Source organism: Chinchilla lanigera, unplaced genomic scaffold (genome assembly GCF_000276665.1).
Source record: "Chinchilla lanigera isolate Chin_1 unplaced genomic scaffold, ChiLan1.0 scaffold00077, whole genome shotgun sequence".
Lineage (NCBI taxonomy): Eukaryota > Metazoa > Chordata > Mammalia > Rodentia > Chinchillidae > Chinchilla > Chinchilla lanigera.
Genome location: NW_004955478.1, coordinates 11,103,858 through 11,128,029, shown reverse-complemented (window position 1 = coordinate 11,128,029; position 24,172 = coordinate 11,103,858). Strand labels below are relative to the sequence as shown.

Genomic DNA, 24,172 nt, shown 5'->3' with positions numbered 1-24,172 from the left:
CGCCGCCGCCGCCGCCGCCGAACCTTACCCGGCGTCCGGGACCAAGCGCAAGTATCAGGAGGACTCGGACCCGGAGCGCAGCGACTACGAGGAGCAGCAGCTGCAGAAGGAGGAGGAGGCGCGCAAGGTGAAGAGCGGCATCCGCCAGATCCGCCTCTTCAGCCAGGACGAGTGCGCCAAGATAGAGGCCCGCATCGACGAGGTGGTGTCCCGCGCCGAGAAGGGGCTGTACAACGAGCACACGGTGGACCGGGCCCCGCTGCGCAACAAGTACTTCTTCGGGGAGGGCTACACGTACGGCGCGCAGCTGCAGAAGCGCGGGCCGGGCCAGGAGCGCCTGTACCCCCCGGGGGACGTGGACGAGATCCCCGAGTGGGTGCACCAGTTGGTGATCCAGAAGCTGGTGGAGCACCGCGTCATTCCCGAGGGCTTCGTCAACAGCGCCGTCATCAACGACTACCAGCCGGGAGGCTGCATCGTGTCTCACGTGGACCCCATCCACATATTTGAGCGCCCCATCGTGTCTGTGTCTTTCTTTAGCGATTCTGCGCTGTGCTTCGGCTGCAAATTCCAGTTCAAGCCTATCCGGGTGTCAGAACCTGTGCTTTCCCTGCCGGTGCGCAGAGGGAGCGTGACTGTGCTCAGGTAACCCACCTGGGAGGAGGGGGCGGCCCTGCGCCCTGCTGCTTTCACTGTGCACGCGGGTCCGGGAGGCAGCAGCCAATAGGAGTCCGTGCTTTTGGGGTTCTGACCCATCCTTCTGTTTCTTGATTGTAGGGGGAAGGGAAAGATGCCCTTTTCTAAAAAAAATACATATATATGTATATATATAGTGGCCGGGGCATCGTGGCGCATGCCTATAATTCCAGCATTTGAGAGGCTGAGGCAGGAGGATTGCTTCCAGTTCGAAGCCAGCCTGAACTGCAGTGTGAGACCCTGTCTCAAAAAGACCAAGGGAAAAAAAAAAAAAAAAAAGGTGTATATGTGTATATCTCCACAAAACGAGTCGGGGAAAAGACGTGGAGTTCTGTATAGGAAGGGTAGGTGGTAGGGAGCAAGAAAACGAGTCAGAGAACCCACAGGGAATTCTGTACCTGAAGGCAGGTTTGATATTACCGCGGGCTTAACTTGAAAATTAATCCACAAGGCTCTTTCCAGAAGGCTATGTTGCAAGCCTTTTCCTTTGTGATTTTTAAGTAAATTACTTGGTGTTTTTGGACCTCCATTTCAAAATCTACACTTTAAGAAAAAAATTGAGCTTTCTAAAAGTTTCCTGCTTTACTATTCTTGACATTCTTTTTTTTTTTTTTTTTTTTTTTTGGTTTTTCTCCGGTACCGGGAACCGAACTCACGACCTTGCGCTTGCCAGGCAGGCGCTTTGCCGCTGAGCTAAATCCCCAGCCCCTATTCTTAACATTCTTAACAAAATATTTGCGGATTCTTTAGCAGAGAAATATAGGCAGAGGCCCTTGAGAATAGTTTAATTGATACAGGTTCTCAACTCCTAGGAGGGGAAGTGATTTCCAGGCAATTTAATGGGCCAGGAAGAAAGTGCAGCACACTCTTAAAATTTTCCTCTTAGCTGCAGACAAGCCCACCTGTCCTTTGCAAGAGCATGTTACTTCTTACTGTGCTGGAGTGAAACAAAATGCTGCAACTGGCTTCTTGACCTTGGCCTTGTAATTCTTTGAGCAGCAGATCTTAGGCTGTTGTGTATTTGGGGCCTCAGATCCCAATGAGAATTAGCTCAATGCCTTGGCCCCTAGGGAAGATTATCTTCAGGAACATTATTGTTCATATGAAGTGAAAATTTATGTTTGGAAGCTACCTCTTTCCAGCCCTGCAACAGATAAACCTAGTAATATGCTTCAGTAATCCTCAAAACCTCATAGGAGTCTAGACTACAGTTGTTTAGAGCAGTATGGTTAACCAACACGAAGTACAGGATCTGGGCACTCTAGGATTTTGTTGTGAGCAGCTTAACCTCTGAAGTGCGTTTGTTGCCACATGCCACAGTTGGGAGAAGCAAGGTTCTGGGAGCCCTCTTGATAGCACTGTTCTCTGTCTCATTTAAGTTGAACAGCTGTGGCTGCTTTCATGTTAGGGATGGCACCAGAGCTTTGAGATGTCCAGGGCCTTATGATGGGGAAGTCACTAGTCGAAGCAGTACTTGGGCTCCTCAAGGACTACCTGTCAGATGCCTGTTTGTCATTTGCACCCCTCAGTGTCTCAGATCTGCATGGTGTTTTAGATGGATGTTTGGCAGAACCTTTTAATATAGGATTTCCTGGGCAGATCCTCCCAAGGAACTTGCTATGTAAGGCAGCTTGGCAGCCTGATTTTCTGTTGTAAGGCTTTTAGTGTTAAAAGGACCTTACACTAGAACTCTTTGGTCTCTTAATGGGATATTAATTTTCTATGTAGTCATAGACCCTTAGATTTGTTTTCAAGAGCTCTGGCAGTGCTTAGTGAAGAGATCTGAAGGCATTTTGTGACTTTAGTTTGTTTATTCGTTCAGTTTGAGACTTAAAACTCCCCCAACATTCACAGTTCTGGATTGAAGAACAGAAGTTTCAGATTCTGTGCAGGTCTGTTAGTGATCAGCAACAGGATTGCGTCACCAGGAAAATTCTCTTCATCTTTTCCTTAGAATAGTAAAGTCTTAAAGCTTTCCCAGTCCGTTCCAACCCTTCTTAGACTCAGACTTGGCAGCAAAGTTAGTGTAGGAGGCCTAGCCATGTCTTGAAAAGTGCTGCCCCAGGCTTTGAATCAGACTCTCCTCATTTGCTTTTGGATCTTGTGGGCGTTCTCAGAGCTGGCTTTCTTATCCGTAGAGTGGTGATGATGCCACCTTGTGAAGCCTATTAGAATTAAAGTGATTTGGTGTCTTAGTATAGAGTCTGGCACAAGGTAGTTAAATGGGTGCTTACCTTCATACACAACCACTTAATGAATCCCTGCTATCTTAATGGTGAAGGAGCTAGAGATTTGGTGGATCTTGAAACATGAGTTTGTAGTTTAAACCTGGTAGAGAAGTCAGGCCCAGTGGATAGTCACAGCCCAGGAAGGTAACTGCAGGAACTTTCTGAAGCGACATCTTATCCACTCGGAAGTTTTGGAAAGGAAGTAAGCTGGAGTTTGAAGGGTGACTCTGAATTAGCCAAGCAAAGGAGGGTGAAGAATGCAACAGAGATTTTTGGCAGCAAGTAGCAGAGTAGGGATAGGTGTAGGGAAGGGGAAGGGGATAGTGCTGCTTTAAGCCAGATGGAGTTCATTATTAGACTCTGGTGAAGCTCTGGATTAGCACTTTTCAACAATGTTGTTGTTATTGGGGCTCCCTGATTCTTTGTTGTGTTAGCTGTTTATGCATTGTAGAAAATTTTGCAGCATCCCAGGCCTCTGTCAGCTGGATTGTAGTAGCACTTTTTGTGATAACCAGAAATGTCTGTAGACATTGCCAGATACCCTGGGAATGAGATTTGGACGTGCAGAGTCATTCCCAGTTGGGAGCCATTGGTGTAAGGTCTTGGGCACACCCACTAATTTAAATATTCTAGCACCTGCCAACTTAGCGCGCTCGGTTTACTTGATGTGAAGGTGGATGAATACCTGCCTATTAATACCCCTCCCCAGATGCTGAGTGTTAAGCCAGTAAGAGCTGTGCTTTCTCTCATTTTCTGGTGGAGTTCCCAGCTCAGAGGTGGTAAGTAGTAAAACTGCAGATTACAAGGGAGGGGCTGATACAAGGCTGGTGCTCTTAGCTGGGCATGGTGGTGCACTTCTGTAATCCCAGCGCTTGGGAGGCTGAGGCAGGAGGATTGTTGTGAGTTCGAGACCAGCCTGGGCTACAGAGTGAGCTCACTGCTGGCCTGAACTGCACAGCGAAACCCTGTGTCAAAAAGAAAAAAAAAAAGTGGTGCTCTGGAAGGATTCTAGCAGTTGTCATCTGAGACTTCAGTTGTTAGTGGTAATAGTGTCTGTAATTGTCCAGGGCAGTGTGGCAAGAATGTAACTTTATGTTTTAGTAGTGGTCAGCATGTATGTTGATGTGTGGCAAACATTGACACAGCAGTGCCTAAACCTTGCAATTTAGCAATGTTCACAGACCTTTCTCAAAGTGTTTTATGCTACTTTTCAAACCCAGCTGTCAGTTTTTTGTAACCTTCTTTTGAATCTGAGTGGGCCTCCTTTTTATGCTGTTCTCTTAAAAAATATCTTTTACCTCCTTTTCGTATCAGTTTATTCTACATTCCTTCTCCTGTCCCGTAGGGTGAATGGAGCAGATTAAAACAAATTTCAAGCAGGATGTGGTAGCACATGTCTATAATCCTAGCATTTAAGAGGCTGAGGCAGGAGGATAACCATGAGGTTTGAGGCTACCCTGTCTCAAAAAACAAAACAAAATTAAAAAATCCTTCAGTTGGATTAATTAGAATAATTACTTTAAGACTAATAGTTTACTTGCTGTCACCTCTTTAATCACTGCCGTTTGGTCTGTGGTAGCCAACTATCCAGAGACCTAGGGCTCAGCTATCCATCAGGAAGTGACTGTTGGAATCAGCCGTGGGGTGCATACTGATGAGCTCAGCCTTTGACTCTTCCTTTTTTTTTTTTTTTTCCTCCAGTACTGGGAATCGAACTCAGGACCTTGTGCTTGCCAGGCAGGCGCTGTGCCGCTGAGCTAAATCCCCAGCCCAGCCTTTGACTCTTCCAATGAACAGTTGGTGTTGGATAGAGTGGAACCATGTCAATTTTGCGTGAAGAGCTGGTGGAAAGCAAAATTTAGTTTCTTGTTTAAAATAGTTGGGAAAGTAGGGCAGATAGGTCCTGGGCTACATCTCTTGTGTAGAATCTTTTGTTTCCATGGGAAGAGGAGAAACCGCGGGTGAAGTCAGGGCTGTGCACTGGCAGGTGGGGCTTTTGGCCATTAGGGTGGCTGCCCCTGATGCTGCCAGGTCTCATGAGAAGGTAGAGGGCACCAGAGGAGAGAAAGCCATGGTCTTAAGAATAGTAAGCAAGCAAAGAATAAATAGGCCATACACATTCAGGGTTGGCTGGCTGGCCATTTTAGGCTGGGCAGTTGGTGTACAGTCATCACTGAGATGCAGTTTATGTTCTCAGAGCATAAACTTGTTTCTCTAGACCTCTTCTGTAGGCCTGGTGGTTATGCGTGTGTTGTTTGGTGAGGCCAGCAAGTCTTCAGGACAGATGAGACCTTGTTACCAAGAAACATAGATGGATTTTCCTTCCTCATTTCATTACCTGACCTTTCATGCCCCCATCCCATCTCCACCCCAGCCCAACACATAACATTGTCACTACCACAAACCTAAGAGTTGGATAGCAAATTTGGTGGCAGTTCCAGTACTACCACTTCAGCTCTTTAACTTTGGGTAAGTTACTTTATGGGATTTAGTTTTCCTCTTCTGCAAAATGAGGTCAGGGATGCCACAGTCATTGCAAAAGATTGAATCTCTGTCACACTGCTGAATGCTTTAAGTTTAGCTAGATATGTCTCAGGAGTGAGCTGCTTTTTGTGTTCAGCTCTTGTTTGTATCTTGGTATGTGCAGAATAGGGATGTAGCAGGTTGACCTGGAATCAAAAAGCCCCAGGACTTCTTGTGAAATTAAGTCCTGCGTCTTTTTGGAGGCTTGGGCCTGCTAAATAATTAGAGCCTGGGCTCATAGACCTACGCTTATGTCCAGGTGGTCTGCCTGCTGCTTCCCAAATGCCTAAGCTTGTCATTCCTATAGGTTTATCAGGGGTGAGGGAGGCTCTTACTGGGTAGTGATTTTGGCCAGGCCCTCTATCTGTGCTCTGTTTTGGATTAAGCAGGGCATAGAGTAGATGAGGAATGGTGGCCATCTTGGAAATTACCCTTGACAGTGTAGTCTCCAAGACCATCCCCAAATGTATAACTACACAGTTCCTTCTACATTGTTTTTCAGACTGTGAGTCTCTGAGGAAAGGTTTGTTATCTTTTTGCAGATGTAGAATCTGCGACTGCAAAGTACAACAGTTCAGCTTTAATATACATTTTATTTTTTGTTCACTGCGGAGTTAAGACCTTTGAAGTGCTTTGCCTTATAGGGAAGACACAATTTCCACAGACCAGATGTAATAGTAGAGACTTCCTGGGAGAGTATCATTGAATGTTGTAGGAGAAATCCAGTCTGAGGGGCTCTGAGATAGGTTCCCAGAAAAGGAGATAGGTGGGTCAACTCCTGGAAGGGTCACTCTGAGGTGGACTCTAGTGGGTGACAAAACTAGGCTCAGTTACTCTTAATACTAATGGTTGCTGCTGCAGGTACAGCTCAGGCAGGGAGCAGGCAGTCTGGACCACACAGAGTATTTCCTCCTCCCATTTCCCTGTGAGAACAAAAGAGTAGGACATGCTGGAACTTTGCTTCATGCCAGGGGTAGGGCTGGACCCAGAGTGTATAAAGTTATAAGCTGGCGGGTTTGGACTTTCAGTTTCTCATAGTATGGTAGGTGAGTTCCTTAGCAATAAATAATAATCTTGTGGGTCTCAGCTGGATACTTTCTGATAAAGTTTGGCAGGAGAGTGTCTGTTGATCAGAATTTTGAGTACTCACTCCTAGGGGAGCCCAAAAGGTGGTCATTGGGCTGGGACAGCTGCTAGGAAGTTCTAGAAGATAATGAGCCCTTCAGGTAGAGTTAGTGCCAAGGTCATTTCTTTGAGTCCGAGCAACCCTACCTCCACACTAGTTCTAGCGAGCCCTGGGCTCAGGGCAGGTACCTGGCATGGCTTATTATTTGTTCTAGAGCCCTTTAGGGGATAGGGGGCAGTCGTGCTTTGATGAACGTCTGGATTTGCTCCAGAACTGCATTAAGAGAAGTGGTTCCTTGTTGGAAATGAGAAGTCATGGCCCTTGGTATTGCCTGTTGCCAAGTAAAACTGATTGGTAACTCTTGCTAACAGCAGGAAACATGGCCTGTAGCTAACACTGCAGATTCAGGCCTTAGAAATGTGCCTTTGGACTTAGCTTTTTTGGGAAGCCCTCTGTGTATACAGTTTATGGAACTATCTTGCAACCCCAGGCCTTCAGTCCGCAATGTGGAGTATAAGAATGTGGAATGAGACTTGGAGGGTTTAGCCCTGGGAATGAGGTCCCAGAGACCTCTGCTACTAGCAGATCCCTGCAGGAGATTCTAGATCATGTTTTCTTGGCAGGTGCTGAGTCCAAAGGTCTGGCTGGTGAAAAGGGTGGTCAAAGACCCTCTGTCTGTGTTAAGTTCTTGACAGTGGCAGTGTGATGCCCCACATACCCTGCACTGTCCAAGAGAGCCCTGCAAGTAGGCCTCTCACTATACTTTTCCAGGAGTGTTTTAACAGTGTAAGTCATAAACTGATTTGTGATTCTGTCTGGAAGGGAGGAGAGGTTGTCTAAATTTAATTTAATTTAATTTAATCTAATTAATTATTTTTTTGGGGGTACTGGAAATTGAACTCACAACCTCGGGCTTAGCAGATAGGCACTGTGCCAATGAGCTATATCCCTGGCCCTTGTCAAAATTTTAAAATCTTAGTAATAATGAAATGAATACAGCCAGGCGTGGTGGCACACACTTGTAATCTCACCACTTAGGATGCTGAAGCAGAAGTATCATAATGAGTTCGGGGACAGAACATAAGCACATTCAAGGCCAGCCTGCACTATGTAGTAAGACCCTGTCTCAAAAAATAAAAAAATAAAAATGAATAAATGAATATAAAGTTATGGAACATAATAACACAATGAACACCCAAGAACCTACTGTTCTGCTTACTATAGATAAACTGAGGTTTAGCCTGAGAATGTCATATATCTAAGGTCACAAAACTAGTAGGTGACAAAGGTTTGGTATGAACACAAGTCTCTTCTATTCCCTAATTACTATATAATACTTCTCACTGTGAGTGGGCACAAATATTAATAGGTGTTATTTATTTATTTATTTATTTGGTCTTTTTGAGACAGGGTCTTGCTATGCAGTTCAGACTGGCCTTGAGTTCACTTTGTAGCCCAGGCTGGCCTCAAACTCTCAGCGATCCTCCTGCTTCAGCCTCCCAAGTGCTGGAATTAGAGGCGTGCGCCACCATGCCCGGCACCCCTTTATTTATTGATTTATTTATTTTTGGTCTTTTTGTAATAGGTGTTCTTTGATTAGTACCTGGTTAAATGAAGTTAGGTTCTTTTGGTGTAGGAATTTTCAGATCCTTTTAACATTCTCTGATCCACAAAATGCTTTTTTGAAACTCTGTAATCAGTATTCTCTAAATTGATTTGACTGTGGATGTGAGGCTGGTGTTCAAAGAGAAATCTCTGAAGAACCCGGACCTAGGAGCAGCTGGGGGCAGGAGAAATCTGTAAGATGAAGCTTTATTGTTCTGTCATCAGCATGGCCTCAAGTCACATTTCCAAGTCAGAAGTGTTTCCTTCTAGGGGGGTGATCCTAATTGTTTCTGTTTGGGTTTTGAGCTTTTTGTCTTGTTTGGGTTTGGCTTTTTTGGAGACAAGGTCTTGCTTTGTAGTCCATCCAGGCTTAAAGTTGGTCTGTTGCCCAGGCAGGACTGGAACTCTTGATCCTCCTGCCTCAGCCTCCTAAGTTCTGGGAATAGGGTACGTGTACTGCCATGTTGGGTTCTCTTTATTTTTATTCTGCCTTGCTGTAACCCACCCACTGTCGCGCGTGCGCGCGCGCGCGCGTGTGTGTGTGTGTGTGTGTGTGTGTGTGTGTGTGTCCCTGTGTCCCTCCCTGCTGCCATATCTCCATTGTACCGGAGATCAAACTCAGAGCATCACACATGATGGGAAAGCACTCCACAACTGACCTATAAGTCCAGCCCTTTTTAAACTTTGTGAGCCTAGAACTTTTGATCTTCCTGCTCCAGCTTCCCAAGTAGCTGGAATTATAGGTGGCAGCTTGGCTTTTTATTTTTTACTGGCTCTTACGTCCAGTTCTTGCCCATAATTGAGCCAGCCTGACCACTTTAAGGAATTTTCCCAGCCAGTGTTTGTTACACTTAAGCATGTGTCTGTAGAGCTGTCATTGAGAAGGAGCTGATCATTGGTCAGGAGAGAAAGGTTTGTGGTCCAGGGGCAGCCAGGAATCCTGAGCAAGTGGGGAAGCTGAGAAAGTAGGGTGTTTTGGCCTGCAGCTGGGTGAGTTTCTAACTGGATGCTTTTTGAGTGCCATGCTCCCAAGGAGAGAGTGTGAGAGGCTTGGGAATTGCTTCTAGAGTTTCAGATCAGAAGTATACTAGCTAAGAAGAGCGCAGTCATTTGCCCATATTCGTTGGCCTGTGAGTAGTTTTAAAAACCATGTCACTTGTTGAAAATAAATAGAAATTTGAGTGTGATGGAAATTCTTAAAATATTTCAAACGCAGATGTCTTCAAAATTTTGGACCTTCCTAGTGGAGGCTTCTGAAAGCTTTTTTCCAAGTAGATAAATTCTCCTGGAACATGGCAGTCCTAGTGCTCCCTGATGACTCTGTACTGTCATTGGCTACCTTGGCTTCCTCTGCATGCTAAAGGGTGGGGAGAAATGGAAGAAATGTCTGTGTCCCCTTGCTGAGGTTTCTTCCAAGTACCTCCAGTTGCTTTCAGATCCTCTTAACAATGTACCCTCTTGAGGGCTCGCTATTTATTGCTGTGCCAAGGATCTAACCTGGGACCTGAAACGGTATACACCAGGCAAGTGCTCTTCTGGACTCTAACCTTAGCCCTAAGGATTCTAAAAGAAGGATTCCTGACCTGGGTAGATAGAGCGAGTCCTATGTTGGCTTCTGCCTTAAAAGACCACTGGGCCTCCTTTGCATCATATTAGTTTTGAATGGTTTGTAGGCGGGAGCTTCTTAGAGCTTAACATGGCATTTCCCTTCTGTGTAGATTCTTGAACATTGTGCATAGCAGAGGGCAATCACAAGACCTCAGCCATATTTTTTTTTTGTACCAGGAATCAAACTCTTGACGTCACACTTGCCAGGCAGGTGCTGTGCCACTGAGCTATATCCTTGGCCCTAGGCTGTGTTCTTATCCTCTAGGAACTTTGGTTGTCTACTCTTCATGGTATGTGCTGTGTTTCTTTCCAGTGGATATGCTGCTGATGAAATCACTCACTGCATACGGCCTCAGGACATCAAAGAGCGCCGAGCAGTCATCATCCTCAGGAAGTAAGTACCCTGATGTCTAGTACCTTATTCCTTGGTTACAGGCCTGTCTGAAGATGTAGATCTAGGTCTCTTAAAACTCACTCCTCTGGCCAGGTGTGGTAGCCCGTGCCTATAGGAGGCTAAGGCAGGAGAATTGCCTGGAGCTTAAGGCCAGCCTGGGCTACATAACCAGACTCTGTCAAAAAAATAAAACCAGACTCATTCTTCTGTACTAGTTTGGCGTGGCAGGGTAAAATCTGAGAGAGCAGAAGGCTGTCAGTTGTCTTTTTATTTGCATTGTATGGATAAAGCTGTTTTGTTTTTTCCTCAGAATATATATTTTTTTTTCTTTTTAGCTGTAAAGTTTAAGACTGAACAAAAGCATAGGTTTCTGGTATTTATGGGCACAGTCTGAGACAAGAGTTGGAAACCACTTTTCCAAACCCTACCGCAACCTGTTTTCCTCACCTCCTTAATTTCTCATTTGTCTCATGTGCCCTCAGTGATTATTTTTAGATTGTGCCTTAACAGCCTGCCTTTAAAACCCTGCCAGGGTTTTCTCTTCTGGGGAGGAGCAGGGAGTAAGAAGAGGAAATCAGGGTGGGAGGTTAGGATGCAGTGTTCCGCTGGCTTTTGGCTATGATGTCTCCCTCTCGGTTGGACATTCAGAGACTTACTGACTCAGGTCAGTAAGCCTGATTTCTCCAGCATTCCTCTGTTGAGCAGACTGAAATTTGTTAGCTCCTGCCACACACACTTTGGGTCAAAGGAAGACCAGCCTTCCTATGGAATGGAGTCCCAGAGAGAATCAGTGATTGCCCAGAGTCTCATAGAAGGCACTGAGGCTGGGGAGACAGCTTAGTAGCACAGTATCTGCGTGGCAAGCACAAGGTCCTAAGTTCAATTCTTGGTACCAAAAAAAAAAAAAAAAAAAAAGGTCACTGAGAGAGCAGCACCAGTATGTAGGGGCTAGTGTATACAGCTCAGGGGTAGAATGCTTGCCTAGCAGGTGTGAGTCCTGGGTTCTAGCCCCAGTAAGGTGGTGTTGGGGGGGTAATATGTAGATCTATACTTGATCTAAGTATGTAAAGCTTGTCTTCATTTCTTTTTCTTCCCTTCTCCACCTCTTTATTCACTTATTTATTTGTTTGTTTGTTTGTTGCTATTGTTGTTTTGTAGTGGAACTTAAACCCAGGCCCTTGTACCTAATACCTAAGCATTCTAACACTGATTATATTTTTTAGCCCCTTTTTAAAATTTTGAGGTAGGGTCTCAACTAAATTGTTCAAGGTTGGCCTTGAAATTTTGATGTTCCACCTCAGCCTCCCAAGTGGCTAGGATTATAGAACTTTTTCTTTCCTTTAAAATTTAAGTAAACTTGCTGGGCATGGTAGTGCATGTCTGTAATCCCAGCACTCGAGAGGAGGAGGCAGGAGGATTGCCAGGAGTGCAAGGCCGTCCTGAACCACATGTTGAGACCCTGTCTCAAAAAAAAAAAGTAAGCTTTATTTTTAGAACAGTTTTGGATTTGTAGAAAATTGTGATAGTATAGAGTTCCTATGTACCTTACATTACTTTTCCTCTCTATTAAGATCTTATATTTGTGTGGTATTTTTATAGTCAAGAAGACTATGAGAGGGCCTAGGATACAGCTCAGTGGCACAAGGGCCTGCCTGAATTGAATTCCCAGTACAAAAAAAGAAGAAGAAGAAACCTGTGTGACCCTGGGATGTAGTTTGGTGGTAGAGCACTTAAATAGCATGTGTGAGGCCCTAGGTTCTATACCCAGTGCTGCCAGAAAAGAGAAGAAAACAAAGCAATAGCGATAATGTTAGTAACAAATTCATGCTTTTAGGTTTCCTTAGTTTTTTCCATTGTGTCCTTGTATTATTTGAAGATTCATATCATATTATACCTTGGGCTCCTTTTGGCTGTGATAATTTTTCAGTCTTGCCTTTTTTTTCCCTCTGGGTGATACTGGGGATTGAACCCAGGGCCTTTACACTGAGCTACATCCCAGCCACCACTCCCCCCACCCCTTTTTTTTAACTATGAAATAAGTTCTGTCTAAGTTGCTCAGTTGCCTAGGCAAGACTCCCAATTTGTGATCCTCCTGCCTCACCCTCCCAGACCTCTGGATAATAGGCATTTGCTATCATAATCTGAGAGACTTGTCTTATCCTTGACACTGACTGGTCAGGTATAGTGTAACCCTCAGTTGGAATTTGTCTTATGTTTTCAAGGTTGGACTAAGGTTATATTTTGGGGGAGGAAAACCACAAAAGTAAGGTGCTGTTTTTACCACATACCAAAGGTATATCCTGACAATGTGACTTGATACCATTGATGTGGATGGTTGATATTGAACACCTGGCTGATGCAGTTTGCCAGGCTTTCATCAATAAAGTAACTGTTTCTCCCCTGTTCATGCACAGCCCACATTTGAAGGGGGAAGCCAGGCACCGTGGTGCACAGCTGTAGTCCCAGGTATTTGGGAGGCTGAGGCAGGAGGATTTCTTAAGTTCAGGAGTTTGAGATTAGGCTGGGCACCATAGCAAGATCCTGTCCCTTTTAAAAATACACCCAAACCTCAAAACAACAAAATGAGGAGCTGATGGTGATGGCAAAAGGATTGCAAGTTTGAAGCCACCTTAGGTAAGTTAATGAGACCGTGTCTCAAAATTGAAAAAAATAAAAAGGGGTGGGGATATTGCTCAGAGCTGCCTATGTTCAATCCCCAGTAATTCAAAAAAAAGGAAAGAAAAACAAAAGAAAAAAGGTGAGGAATTAGTTCCACCTTCTTGATGGGAGAGTATCTACCTGAATTACTGGGTTTCTTTGGTGTAGATGTGTGTTCTCTTTCTTTTTTTTTTTGCAGTACCGGGAATCGAACTCACAACCTTGTGCTTGCCAGGCAGGCGCTTATGCCACTGAGCTATATCCCCGGCCCTCTCTTTCATTTGTTTAACTATCTATTTATATCAATATGGAGTCATGGATATCTATGTTAAAGTTGTCCCAGCTTTGGCTTTTGGGAGTTTTTTGTTAGTCTATGTTGTTAATTTTATCAGGTTACCTTTTTTTTGAGATGGAGTCTTCACTGTGTTTCCCAGGCCTGCTGGCACTTGCAGCATGCATGGCTTAGCTTGTCATCAAAAAGATGAAGTTAAAAAACTTCAGTCAGTAACTCAGACCTCTTGCTCCTTGGGCCTACAATTTCAGAGTAAGATGGTAGTGATGTCTGTCTGGCATAGTTTTGCTACTTTATCAAGTCAAAACTTCGGGTCTCTGTTTTGCCTTGGGAAGTGTGGGTATGATCCAAACATAAGGGACAGTTCTGTGGTGCAGGCAGTGCACTGGGCAGATGTAGGGACTTGGGTCAGCGTGGCAGGCCCTCTCTTCTGGCCTGAGAGTATTTCTAGAACTAATCAGTGGAAGGATTCTTAGAGTGCTTTCCACTATTTTTTTCTTTTTTTGGTGGTTTCCAGTACAAGCCCAAACCCAAAACTTGGAAAGAAACAAATCCAGACAGTAGTTCCTTTTTGGCCCGTCTTCCTTAGGCAGTGCCCGGTGCCCCTAACTGCAGCAAGAAACAAGTAGTAGGCCAGGAATCTAGAGAAGAATTTCTGGGCTTACATTGTATCAAGTGGTAATTTCCCAGGTGTTGTCTCCCAGCCTCTCAAAGAGCTTATCCTCGGGAACTCTTTGGCAGCCCAAGTTGAGGTGGCCACAGCTGGTGCGTTACTCAGTCTACCAGGTGCTTTTTTCCTGCTGAATGGTGGTTCCTGTACTTAGCAGGTTAGGCCAGCTGAGTTAGCTTTGCTCCTCAGCACAGCTAGAAGGCTGCACTGCTAATTATCTTGGGCCCCATCCATGGTCTGATCTGGAGAATGGCTCTTCACAGTTTGACTTAAATGGGTATGGGTGGTATCCTAGGCTAGCAGATAGCAGCACAGAGCTTTGATATTGGGGGCTGGAGAGGAGTGAGTGGATGTTCCCAGCTTCTCCATGCAGCTGAGCCGGGGAAATGTCCAGATATAGAGAGCCAACCCAGAGGATCTAAGGAGATACATAGACATCTTTGTTGTCTTTTTTGTTTTGTTTTCTGGTACCAGGAATCGAACTCACGACCTTGCGCTTGCCAGGCAGGTGCTGCTGAGCTAAATCCCTAGCCCTGTGGGCATCTCTGTTGACTGCAAAATAAAATGGAAGCACCCAGCCTCTTCTCTTGGGTTTTACCCTTCATCTGCAGTAGATACCTTAAAGTACTTGCAGCTCCCAGTATGGTGCGTGGATTTGTGTGCTGGGTAGTGTGGCCTCCATTAAGAAGAGCTTCCCTTCTGCCACGTTCATTGCCTGATCCACATCCCCATCCTCCAGTGACTTATGCATACATGATAAAAATTGGTTAACCTGGGGCTGAGGATGTAGCTCATCAGCACAGTGCCTATCTGGCAAGTGCAAGGCCCTGAGTTCAATTCCCGGTACCAAAAAAGAAAACAGTGGGAAAAAAAAAACAGCTGGGCATGGTGTACATGCCTGTAATCCCAGCCCTTGGGAGGCTGAGGCAGGAGGATCTTTGGGAGTGAGACTAGCCTGGGCTACAAAGTGAGCTCACGGCCAGCCTGAACTGCATAGCAAGACCCTGTCTCAAGAAGACAAAAAAGACCAAAAAAAAAATTGGTTAACCTGGCCATCCCTGAGTTCTCAGGTATTGACCACTTCAGCATGCAGGAAGCACACACCTGTAGCCTCTCAGCATATATCTCTGTTTAGACTGTCACACACATTTACTTGGCATACTGAGTTTCCAAATTCATGTTCTATGGGGACAGGGAGATCCCTTGTCATCTGATACCTAACCTGCAGCCCAGCCTAGGGCAGGCTTGTGAATATAGGCCCATGAGGATCAGGTCCAGAGTAGCTACAGGGGCTTCTCTTAGGAAAGGGCAAGATGTGACAAATTGAAAAGAGGCATCAAGGCACTGCCCGAAGATCAACAAGAGATAGCCTGAGGGGTTCCTGGCTGATTTGAGGTCTAGGGAGCCCTGTTCTAGTGAGTGGAGTTGGCATTGAACCTGGTCTTTTTCTCATGGGCTGCTGCTAGGTTAGAGCCAGTCCTGTCTTCCCTTAAGTTTAGATAAAGATTGCTCAAGTTTTAGTTAAGGATGGTGGTACAGGCTTATAGTCCCAGCACTCTGGGAGGCTGAGGTAGAAGGATTGCAAGTTCAAGCCTAGACTGGGTAATTTAGCAATTGGCAAGACCCTGTCTAAAAAAATTTAGAAAGGGCTGGGGAGCCAGTACAGGGCAAAGGCTCTGGAATCAGTCCCTAGTTACCATCAAAAAAAGATTGCCCCCATAGCTCAGTAGCAGGGTATATACTTAGTATGCGTGAGATATTTGTTTACATCCCTAGCACTGCCAAAAAAAAAAAAAAAAAAAAAAAAAGATTGCACAGGCTGCTGAGGGACATCAAGGGATCTGGCATAAATGTCAGTCAGAGCAGGCAGGGTCTTTCCAAGGGCCTTACAGAAGGAAATGAATGGACAGCTACTAAGTGCTTTCTAGTTAAACAGAAATGTAGCTCCACTGAACATGGGTGGTGCTGGGTCTTCCTATAAATGGAGCACTTGTTTCTCTCTGTGAGACTGGAAGTGACCTGTAGAGAGTGTAATCCTCAAGCTCCAATTTGTAATGTTTGAGGTCACAATTTAATAGCTGAGTGAGATTTTGAACTGGGTCTCCTGGTGCTGGGTCTTGTGGTTCCCACAGTGGAGCACCTCTTGTTGTCTCTCCCCAGTGTTGTCTTGGGAGTGTCATTGTGTTTAAAAAACTGGGGATCAGATACAGAGCCCTTGCCTCTGCTCTGCAAGTAGAGAGAGAGTTTTAAGCCCACCCAGGGCAAGCTGCACTTGCATGTGCAAGATGCACATGCTACCCATGTGCATCATTGCTTTGTAGTCGTGCGTACCCCTGGCAAGGAGGCTGGACCTAATGCTTTTGGAGGTGGTTAAAGTTGTGTTTCTGGTTTTTTTTTTTTTTTTGAAAGAGGGTCTGGCTATATAGTTGAGGCTGGCCTTAAACTCACTAAATAGCCCAGGCTGGGCTCAGACTCACAATAGTCCTCTTGCCTCAGCCTCCCAAGTGCTGGAATTGTAGATCTGCACCACCATGTCTGGCTCAAGTATGGTTAAAGTTTTAAGGTGTTAGATGACCAAGAGACTGACCAATTTGTGAGGTGAAGCAGTTCAGAGGAGGTGGGAGATCAGTGTTTCCATGATTTCCTGGTATGTACCCTCCTGCCTTTCCTCCTGGAGGACCCTGCTAGCTGCCAAACATCCACACATTAATCCTGAGAGTAGGAGGTGTTAATTTTCTTTGGAAAGAGCTCAGGCAGGAAGTGAGCTGCTTGGAATGATCTTTGAGCAGGAATTTCTGCGTTGGAAACATTACAGTATCCACTACATACAAGGCACTGGAAGTAGGTGCCACAGGAAACTTAGTACTCCTTTGGTTTTTCCTACATTTGTATGCCATTACAACACAAAGTTGAAGGAGTATTGGTAGAAAAACGGAGTGTATCCCCAGAGGACTTAGCAAAAAACAAAATCAAAAATTAGAAGGTAGTCACACTGGTGGCACATGCCTGTAATCCTAACTACATGGGAACCTGAGGCAGAGGTATCAGAAGTTCAAGGCCAGTCTGGGTAATTCAGCAAGGTACTGTTTCAAAAAATAAAAAGGATGGGGGATGTAGCTCAGTTGTAGAACACCCCTGTGTTCAGTCCCCTAAAACAAAACTAAAAAACCCAGCTCAGTAGGTGGCGTCAGGGCAGGCTTGGTAGATGTGGCTACAGGGCTAAAAACTGCTAGCCAGGAAAAAAGGTTGTCAGAGGCTGGAAGACAGGTGCACGTGGTCAACATGCATCCTCAGAAGATGGGTTCTGGGCCTTGATGATCTTCTAGTTGGTTTCCAAGAGGCCCCCAGGGTTGTGCTGAGTCTGCCTACAGGACAGATACTCTTTCCAGGCCTGGTGATATACCTGTAATCCTGGCATTCAAGATGATGAGACAGGAGGATTACAAATTCGAGACTAGTCTAGGCCTCGTGAGATCCTGTCTCAGGACAACAGTAACAAAAGACTTTCATTTGTGAAGTCTCCCTTTAGCCGGATCAAGTGACTCTTGGTAATGTACATAGTTTGCCTTGCTTTTCAGTAGGCCTTAACTCAGAGTGGTCTGAAACTGGGAAAAGCAAGTAAGGTTCCAACAACCATGACTGGTGTGTTCTAGGCTTTTCGTCAGTGCTAGGAATACAGTTAGTGGGGCTCTTATCCACTGGTCCTTTGGGGGAAAGCGCGCATTGAGCAGCTCAACCCAGGACCGGCCAAGTAAGGCTTTTCAGAGAGGTGTACCTGAGGGTGGTCGAGGTAACCCGCACCACACATAGTGGCTCAACTCAAGGCACATCTGCATTTCTGCTGCTACCAGTGAGGCCTAGGTCCAGACCTTACTGGAATTTCACCTCCTGGCCAGGTATGGTGGCACATGCCTGTAATCCCAGCACGTGGGAGGCTGAGGCAGGAGGATCGCTGCGAGTTTGAGGTCAGCTTGGGCTATAAAGTGAGTTCACAGCCAGCCTGAACTGCATGGTGAAACCTTGTCTAAAAAAAATAAAAATAACAACAAAAAACACAGAAGTTCACCTCCTGACTGTTCATTGTGGCATGCTGTGTTAAACCCTGAGAGAGCTAGCCTGCAGCATGGGAGTTGGTTGACTTTTATCAAGGCCATGTTTTGAAATTAAGCTGCATAACTTCAAGATGGGCTCTTGGCTTGAAATCTAACTCTAGCTTCACTTCTGACAGCTTGATGTCTCTTTGGAAGTAGGGGGAGAGCAGGAACTTCTCTCTTTTCTATGAGATGTACTTGTAATTGTCCTCAAGGTGTGTCAGAGCCATTTGGGGGCTAGAGTTCATATACTCCCCCAAAGTGGGTGCAGAAGCCTGGGTTTCTAGAGGGCTGCCTCATCCCTTAAGAAAGGGCTTGGCCTATGCACCTAGCCTGTCCAGGTACAGCTAACCTTAACCCTGTCCACCCAGCATCTCCAGCAGTTGACCTTTGGTGAGGATCCCCCTATCATGGCTCTCCTGTCCAGGCAGGCTGCTTCTCATAGCGCGCTTAAGAAGAGCCGAGGGCTGGGAGCCAGGCACACTGGCACATGCCTGTGTGTAATCCCAGCTACTCAGGAGGCTAGGCAGAGGACCACAAGTTTGAGGGCAGCCTGGGCAATTTAGTGAGAATCTGTCTCAAAGTAAAAAGGGCTGGGAATGTAGCTCAGTGGTAAAGCACACCTAGGTTCAGTCCTTAACAAAACAAAAAAGTATGTTGAGGACCTGGGGCCCGCACCAGCACTGTTTGTGGCAGAATGTGTCCCAGAAGTGTGTGGATCAAGCTTAGGCACAGACTCTCCTTTTGGTGGGTCATCACATCTACCACTTACTTCTGGTGGTGCCCTACTAGGATCTTATGGAGCCTTTGGGGGGCACCCAGGCTTCCTGGCACCTACAGAGTCTTAGCTGTGTCCCCAAAGAGGGACTTGGTTTCATAAAGGTGCAAGTTTCTGGACTCGTCCAAGTCAAGCTTAATGGTTCATATCTCATTTGGTCTGAGCTCTTGCCACATGAACCTCAGAGTTCAGGGGTATGAGGCCTAAAAGGGCTCATATACTCTTAATTTATATCCTCATGTCTAGTCATTGCCCGGTACCACTACTGAAAGAGCTCTTACCTTGAAGGAGACGCCTTGTCTGATTCCTAGACCCTCAAAAAATGAAATGAAGCCTTAAAGCCAGACACATCTCTCTCTTCTTTGCTCAGGTGGAAAAACTGAGGCCCAAAGAAGGATAGTGACTAGCCTGGACTCTGGGGGTTTGGGGAAGGGATGGCACCCAGAAAAGGATCTTCTTGCTGCTAGGTCCTGCTTCCCTAATGCTGGAGCAGCCCAAGGTGGAGGCTGAGATTGATGGGCCAGTCAGTGAGCCGGGCCCCTCTAGAGTTGCCTTCTGTGAGCCCAGAGCAAAGGGGCAAGGATAGCTGCTCTGCCTGCCTTCCCTTCTGCCTATCAGTGTGGGCGTCAGTGCATCAGAATGTTGTCTTCCAGCTGGAAGGAAGGAGAGACACCCCTGCTAGCCTCTAGAGAAAGACCCTGGCACGGTTGACAGTGGCTCTTCCTGTCAGGCTGATGTCCGATCTAGGCTTAGACCTTTTCTCCCGTAACTGGCAGGATGTTGACCTTCCACCTTCTGACCCATCTGTTCTCCCCATCTGTTTAGAGCAGGCCAGACCGTGGAGAGTGACGGTGGTGGCAGCTATGAGGAAAGGGAGGAGCTGTGAGGACCAGATGCAGCTTTTGGGTTTCCCACCTGCTTTCTTCCCCTCTGCTCTCTTATGAAGTGATACCCACCCTGATGATAGCCGCTACTTGCTCAGAATTGAGTTACTGCTTTGTGCCCAGCAGTCTCTGAAAAAGGTGCCTTTAGGCTTCTGTCAGCACCGTGCCTCACCCCTTCACCCCTCACCAGTGCTACCCAGACCCCTTTTCTGTCTCTTGTGTCCATCTCCCTGACTTGGCAGCCATTTTTGTCTGTGCTACAGGAAGCCGCAGGGCTTCCTTGAGATTTCACAGGCCATCCTCCTCTTGGTCTGGCTTTATAAGGAACACAGATCACTGCCCTGTCCTCCATCACCCTCTTGTTCGTCTGTGCTTCAGCGTCTCACCTCTACTAAGTGGTGTGTTTCCTGAAAGAAGCACCTGGCACTGGCCAGGGACTTGGCTTTCAGAATACCTCTGGTGTCTCCTTGGTCAGCCGTCTGGAGTGGGCAGAAGCCACAAGGTGGCTGTGGTAGGATCAGAGCAAGTTCATGATTTGGGGGTGAACCTGGGTTCCTCCCACCCCTTGGCTCTGCCACTCAGCCTTTGTGTTCCTGATTCTACATGAGAAAGGGGGGCTGCTCTGGTTCTGTTTCATTTCAGCCCCTCACAGGCTTGAGAAGGAATCTTCCTGTGTTCATATTTCAGGGAAGGTTGGCGACATCGTTGCTGTATGAGTGCCCGCCGCTGGGGCCCTCAGTCCTCTGGCAAGTGGAGTAATTACCTTTAGAGAACCTCTGGGCCCAAGAAGGGCGAGGGAGAACCGTCTCTTGCAGCTGAGAGCAAGCTGTGTGATCCGTCCCCTGGGATCCCAGACCCGTGTTTTTGCAGGTCTCCAAACAGAAGCGTTCTCTGCTCTGCTGCTAGACTTGAACTGGAGAAAGATGGTCTTTGGAGGTCAGCCAGACCAGTCTCTAGTTGAACCCAAAGAAGGCTGAGGCACAGAACGGAGAGTGCTGGCTTGCAGACCAGCTGACTTCCACTTGGCCTGACTGGAGAGAGAATTGGTTTGGAAGGGCCTGTGTGTGCCCTTATCAGGGGATCATTTATGACCCACGTGCGTGTTTCCTTTGCAGGACGAGACTAGACGCACCCCGGCTGGAAACAAAGTCCCTGAGCAGCTCCATTTTGCCACCCAGCTATGCTTCAGATCGCCTGTCAGGAAGCAACAGGGACCCTGCTGTGAAACCGAAGCGGTCGCACCGCAAGGCAGATCCTGATGCTGCCCACAGGTACTCAGCTAAGGACTGCAATAAAAGCTGGGCAGTAGTGGCATGTGCCTGTCATCTCAGCTGCTCCTAAGGCTGAGAGAAGAGGATAAGGTCAAGGCCAACATGAGCCATTTAGTAAAACCTTATCTCAAAAAAAATGAGTAGAGCGTGGTGGCATGCACCAGTAATCCTGGTATCTGGGAGGCTGAGGCAGGAGAATTGTGAGCTGAAGGGCAGCCCAGCCTATATATAACAAGACCGTACCTCAAAAACTTAAAAAAAAAAAAAAAAAAAAGGGTTAAAGATGTAGCTTAGTATTCCCTGGGTTTACTCTGCAGTGCTGGGATGAGGAGGCAAAGTAGCCCCATGGCCTAGAGACAGGGTGGAATGGGTAGAAAAGCATAAGTGGTAGGTTGGTTAAGAGCCCGGGGCTGCTCACCCTTCCAAAATCTTATGTCTCATTGTTTTGTAATGGTGCCTTTCCTGCCTAACTCCTGGCCAGTTGCCTGTATCCCCAGAGCACAGGGGTCAGGCACTCTGACAAATGGCAGCGTGTCATGGCCTTCCTGTGACTTCCCTGGCTTAGTCCCACCTGAGCACACACTCGTAGGCTTATACTCAGGTGTTATGTCAGTACCTGAAGTGGGCAATCTTGGCACTGAGAAGTGAACTGGAGGCCTATTTGAGAAGGGTTGGGGAGGGTAAATTTTAAATAAGAGCAGAGGGATAAGGAAGGTGAAGGCCTTCTAGGCAGAAAAAACGGTGGGCAGAAGCTGTGAAGCAGAAAAAAGCTTGGTGGTTACAGGGGCTGTTCGGCTTGCTGAGCAGATGTGAGAGTGTTGAGGGAGAGTCGGGACATGGGTAGATGGCAGAGCTTGCAGGGTCTTGAGGCTGCGAGAGGGACTCCTTTATCACCCAGCAGACTTGGTAGAGTCCTGGGCACCAGACTGAAAGCCATGCAGACCCCAAAGGTGACAGGGAGATGCTTCTAGGGTGAGGAATGGCCGCTGACAATTACTGACCAGAATGGCCGCCCCGGCATCCCATCTGAGACTGGCCCAGAGGTGAAGAGGTCAGGCCCCTGCTGCTGATCTCTCAGGTGACATCCCTTCCCCCTTTTTCCTTGCAGGCCCCGGATCCTGGAGATGGACAAGGAAGAGAACCGGCGCTCAGTGCTGCTGCCCACCCACCGGCGGAGGGGTAGCTTCAGCTCTGAGAACTACTGGCGCAAGTCCTATGAGTCTACGGAGGACTGCTCAGAGGCAGCAGGCAGCCCTGCCCGAAAGGTGAAGATGCGGAGGCACTGAGGCATACTCACCACCCTCCTGGGAACTCTGGCTTCTCCTCACATAGCTGCCCCTCCTTTTGTTTTGTTTTGTTGGTTTTTTGTTTGTTTTGTTTTTAATCTTATATATATTTTCCCTGATTCATTGCCCATTAAGGCTGAAGAACAGAATTGACCTGGGTTCTTGTGTTCCTTCCTGGAAAGGCTGTTGGTGTTTGTTGGGGGCAGAGGCTTGTGCTGGAGGAGCCAGTCAAGGTGTGGAATGGCCAGCCATCTTCAAGTGGGGCTGGGTTTATTTAAAAGCAACAAAATGTTTTGGTTAAGAAATTTTCATTTTTGCTTTAAACATAAATCTTTGCAGTGTTCTAAACAAAGTTCAGTTTCCTGCCTGCCCCTTTTCCTCCACTGATGTCTGCCCTTGGTTGAGGTCTCCTGGAACCAGGCCGGCTCTGCATGGGGCAGCTTCCCCACCTCTGAACTGTTCTACATCCTCTGGAAGCCCGTGTGGATACCTTCTCTTCTTCCTGTGGCAGAACTGTCTGGGTTGGTGGGTGGTGGAGGACTTAATAATCCCAGCCCCTGCCCCCCCAAAGCTAGTGCTGAGCCCTCTGGGCTGCCTCCGCACATTCTCGCGCTGCCAAGGGGCTAGCATGGTGGTCCTGACTTCTCTTGCCAAGAGTGCACCTCTTTGCTGGGTTGCTCCTTTCAAACACGTGTGGGACTGTGTGGAAGTTAGACTTGCCATGTTGGGTCATTTTAGGAGTTGTTTCTAGCTAGAGGGACTGACGTCCTTCCAAGTCAAGCATTTGGGGTGTGGGAAATCATTGTGGTGTATGGTAGGGTTTTTATTTTCTTTTTGAGTTATTTTTTCCTTTGGTCTCTTGGCTTTCTCCTTTTCCTTTCCCCTTCATTGGTCAGCTTGGACCTCTTCCCTGTGTCACCCTTCAGAAGGTGTCACCACCTCTGTTTGCCTGCAGCATGCATCCAAGGCCAGAGCTCAGGCCTACAGACTAGGTTGGTACCTTCTCTGCCTCAGGGGCATGGGAGTTCAGGGAGGGGCTTCTAAACAATAACAAAAAAAAGGCGAAGTCTTGGCAGTTTCTGTCTACTCAGATCCTAGAAGGCTGTAAGGTCTTGCTGATCAGGATGCATTAGGAATGTCGTCTGGCCAGTCTGGCCAGGACCAGGGCCTATCAAAAACACAGGCCCTCCTGGGAACCGGGCCACCACCAGTCTGGAGGGCTTTGAGTAGAGTCCCCAGCCTTGAGACCACAGCGACTGCAGGAATCGGGGACAGCCACCATCAAGAAGCTCTTCTCTGGGGCCAGAACTCCTTTGCCAGTGTGAATTCCTCAATTCGGGACTGCATAACTAAAGCAGTTGCAGTTTTATTTTTTTTACAGCTTTTTTCCCAAAAATGATTTGTAGTTGTGTGTGCAGCACTTTGCCCTGATATGTGTGCTCTACAATAAAAACCAAATCTAATATATTTTGAAACAGTTGTCTGATATTGTTCTAAGAGAAAGCTTGCCTTTGGTGCTTTTTGATCCCTTGATCCTTTCATTTTGTTAAACCTTAAGCAGGGTTTGAGAAAGCAAAGCTCATTGCCCACCAGGACTCAGAAGAGGCATCCATCTGGTCACTGACACTCAGCCTCCCGATGACTGCAGGTGGACTTGTCCTCTGCCCACTGGCCACCTCTCCAAGGAAGATAGCCTTCATTAACTATGGTGTCCAGGGGCCACACACTCCTTGGCAGGATCACGGAGAGCCTGCACACCTTCCACTAAGGAAAGACCTGAACCAAGGCAGGGAGGAGTCAGCTTTTGTAAGGGCTTACATGTAATCTTAGTAATAAATTTCTTAGCTCCCGCTATATGCAGACCATGCCCTCACTGGAACCCCAGTAGGGGCAAGATTCTTCCAGACCCTGTCTTCCAAATGCAATACAGTATAGGGTACAGATGAAAGCATGAAGGAGGCATTGTTGGCTTGGGTGAGACTGGGGCCCAGAGAACTTGAGTCTGTCCTGATCCCTGACCTGGCTCCCAGGGCCTGGCCAAGAGCTTCAGCCTAGGGTTTCC

The 24,172-nt window shown here is 47.0% G+C and overlaps 1 protein-coding gene across 2 annotated transcripts in view; it reads left to right on the top strand.

The window, feature by feature from the left end:
• Alkbh5 (alkB homolog 5, RNA demethylase) overlaps window positions 1-23,585 on the top strand; it is a 24,536-nt gene extending 951 nt beyond the window's left edge. The window contains exons 2-5 of one of the 2 annotated variants that reach the window (XM_005402287.2): window positions 2-645; window positions 10,100-10,180; window positions 20,669-20,824; window positions 21,933-23,585. In XM_005402287.2, coding sequence (XP_005402344.1) covers window positions 2-645; window positions 10,100-10,180; window positions 20,669-20,824; window positions 21,933-22,110 — 1,059 coding nt within the window. In that variant the 3' untranslated portion in view covers window positions 22,111-23,585. The remainder of the gene's footprint in view (window position 1; window positions 646-10,099; window positions 10,181-20,668; window positions 20,825-21,932) is intronic. The other variant, XM_013503226.1, reaches the window with a different exon arrangement.
• The last annotated feature ends 587 nt before the right edge of the window (window positions 23,586-24,172 follow it).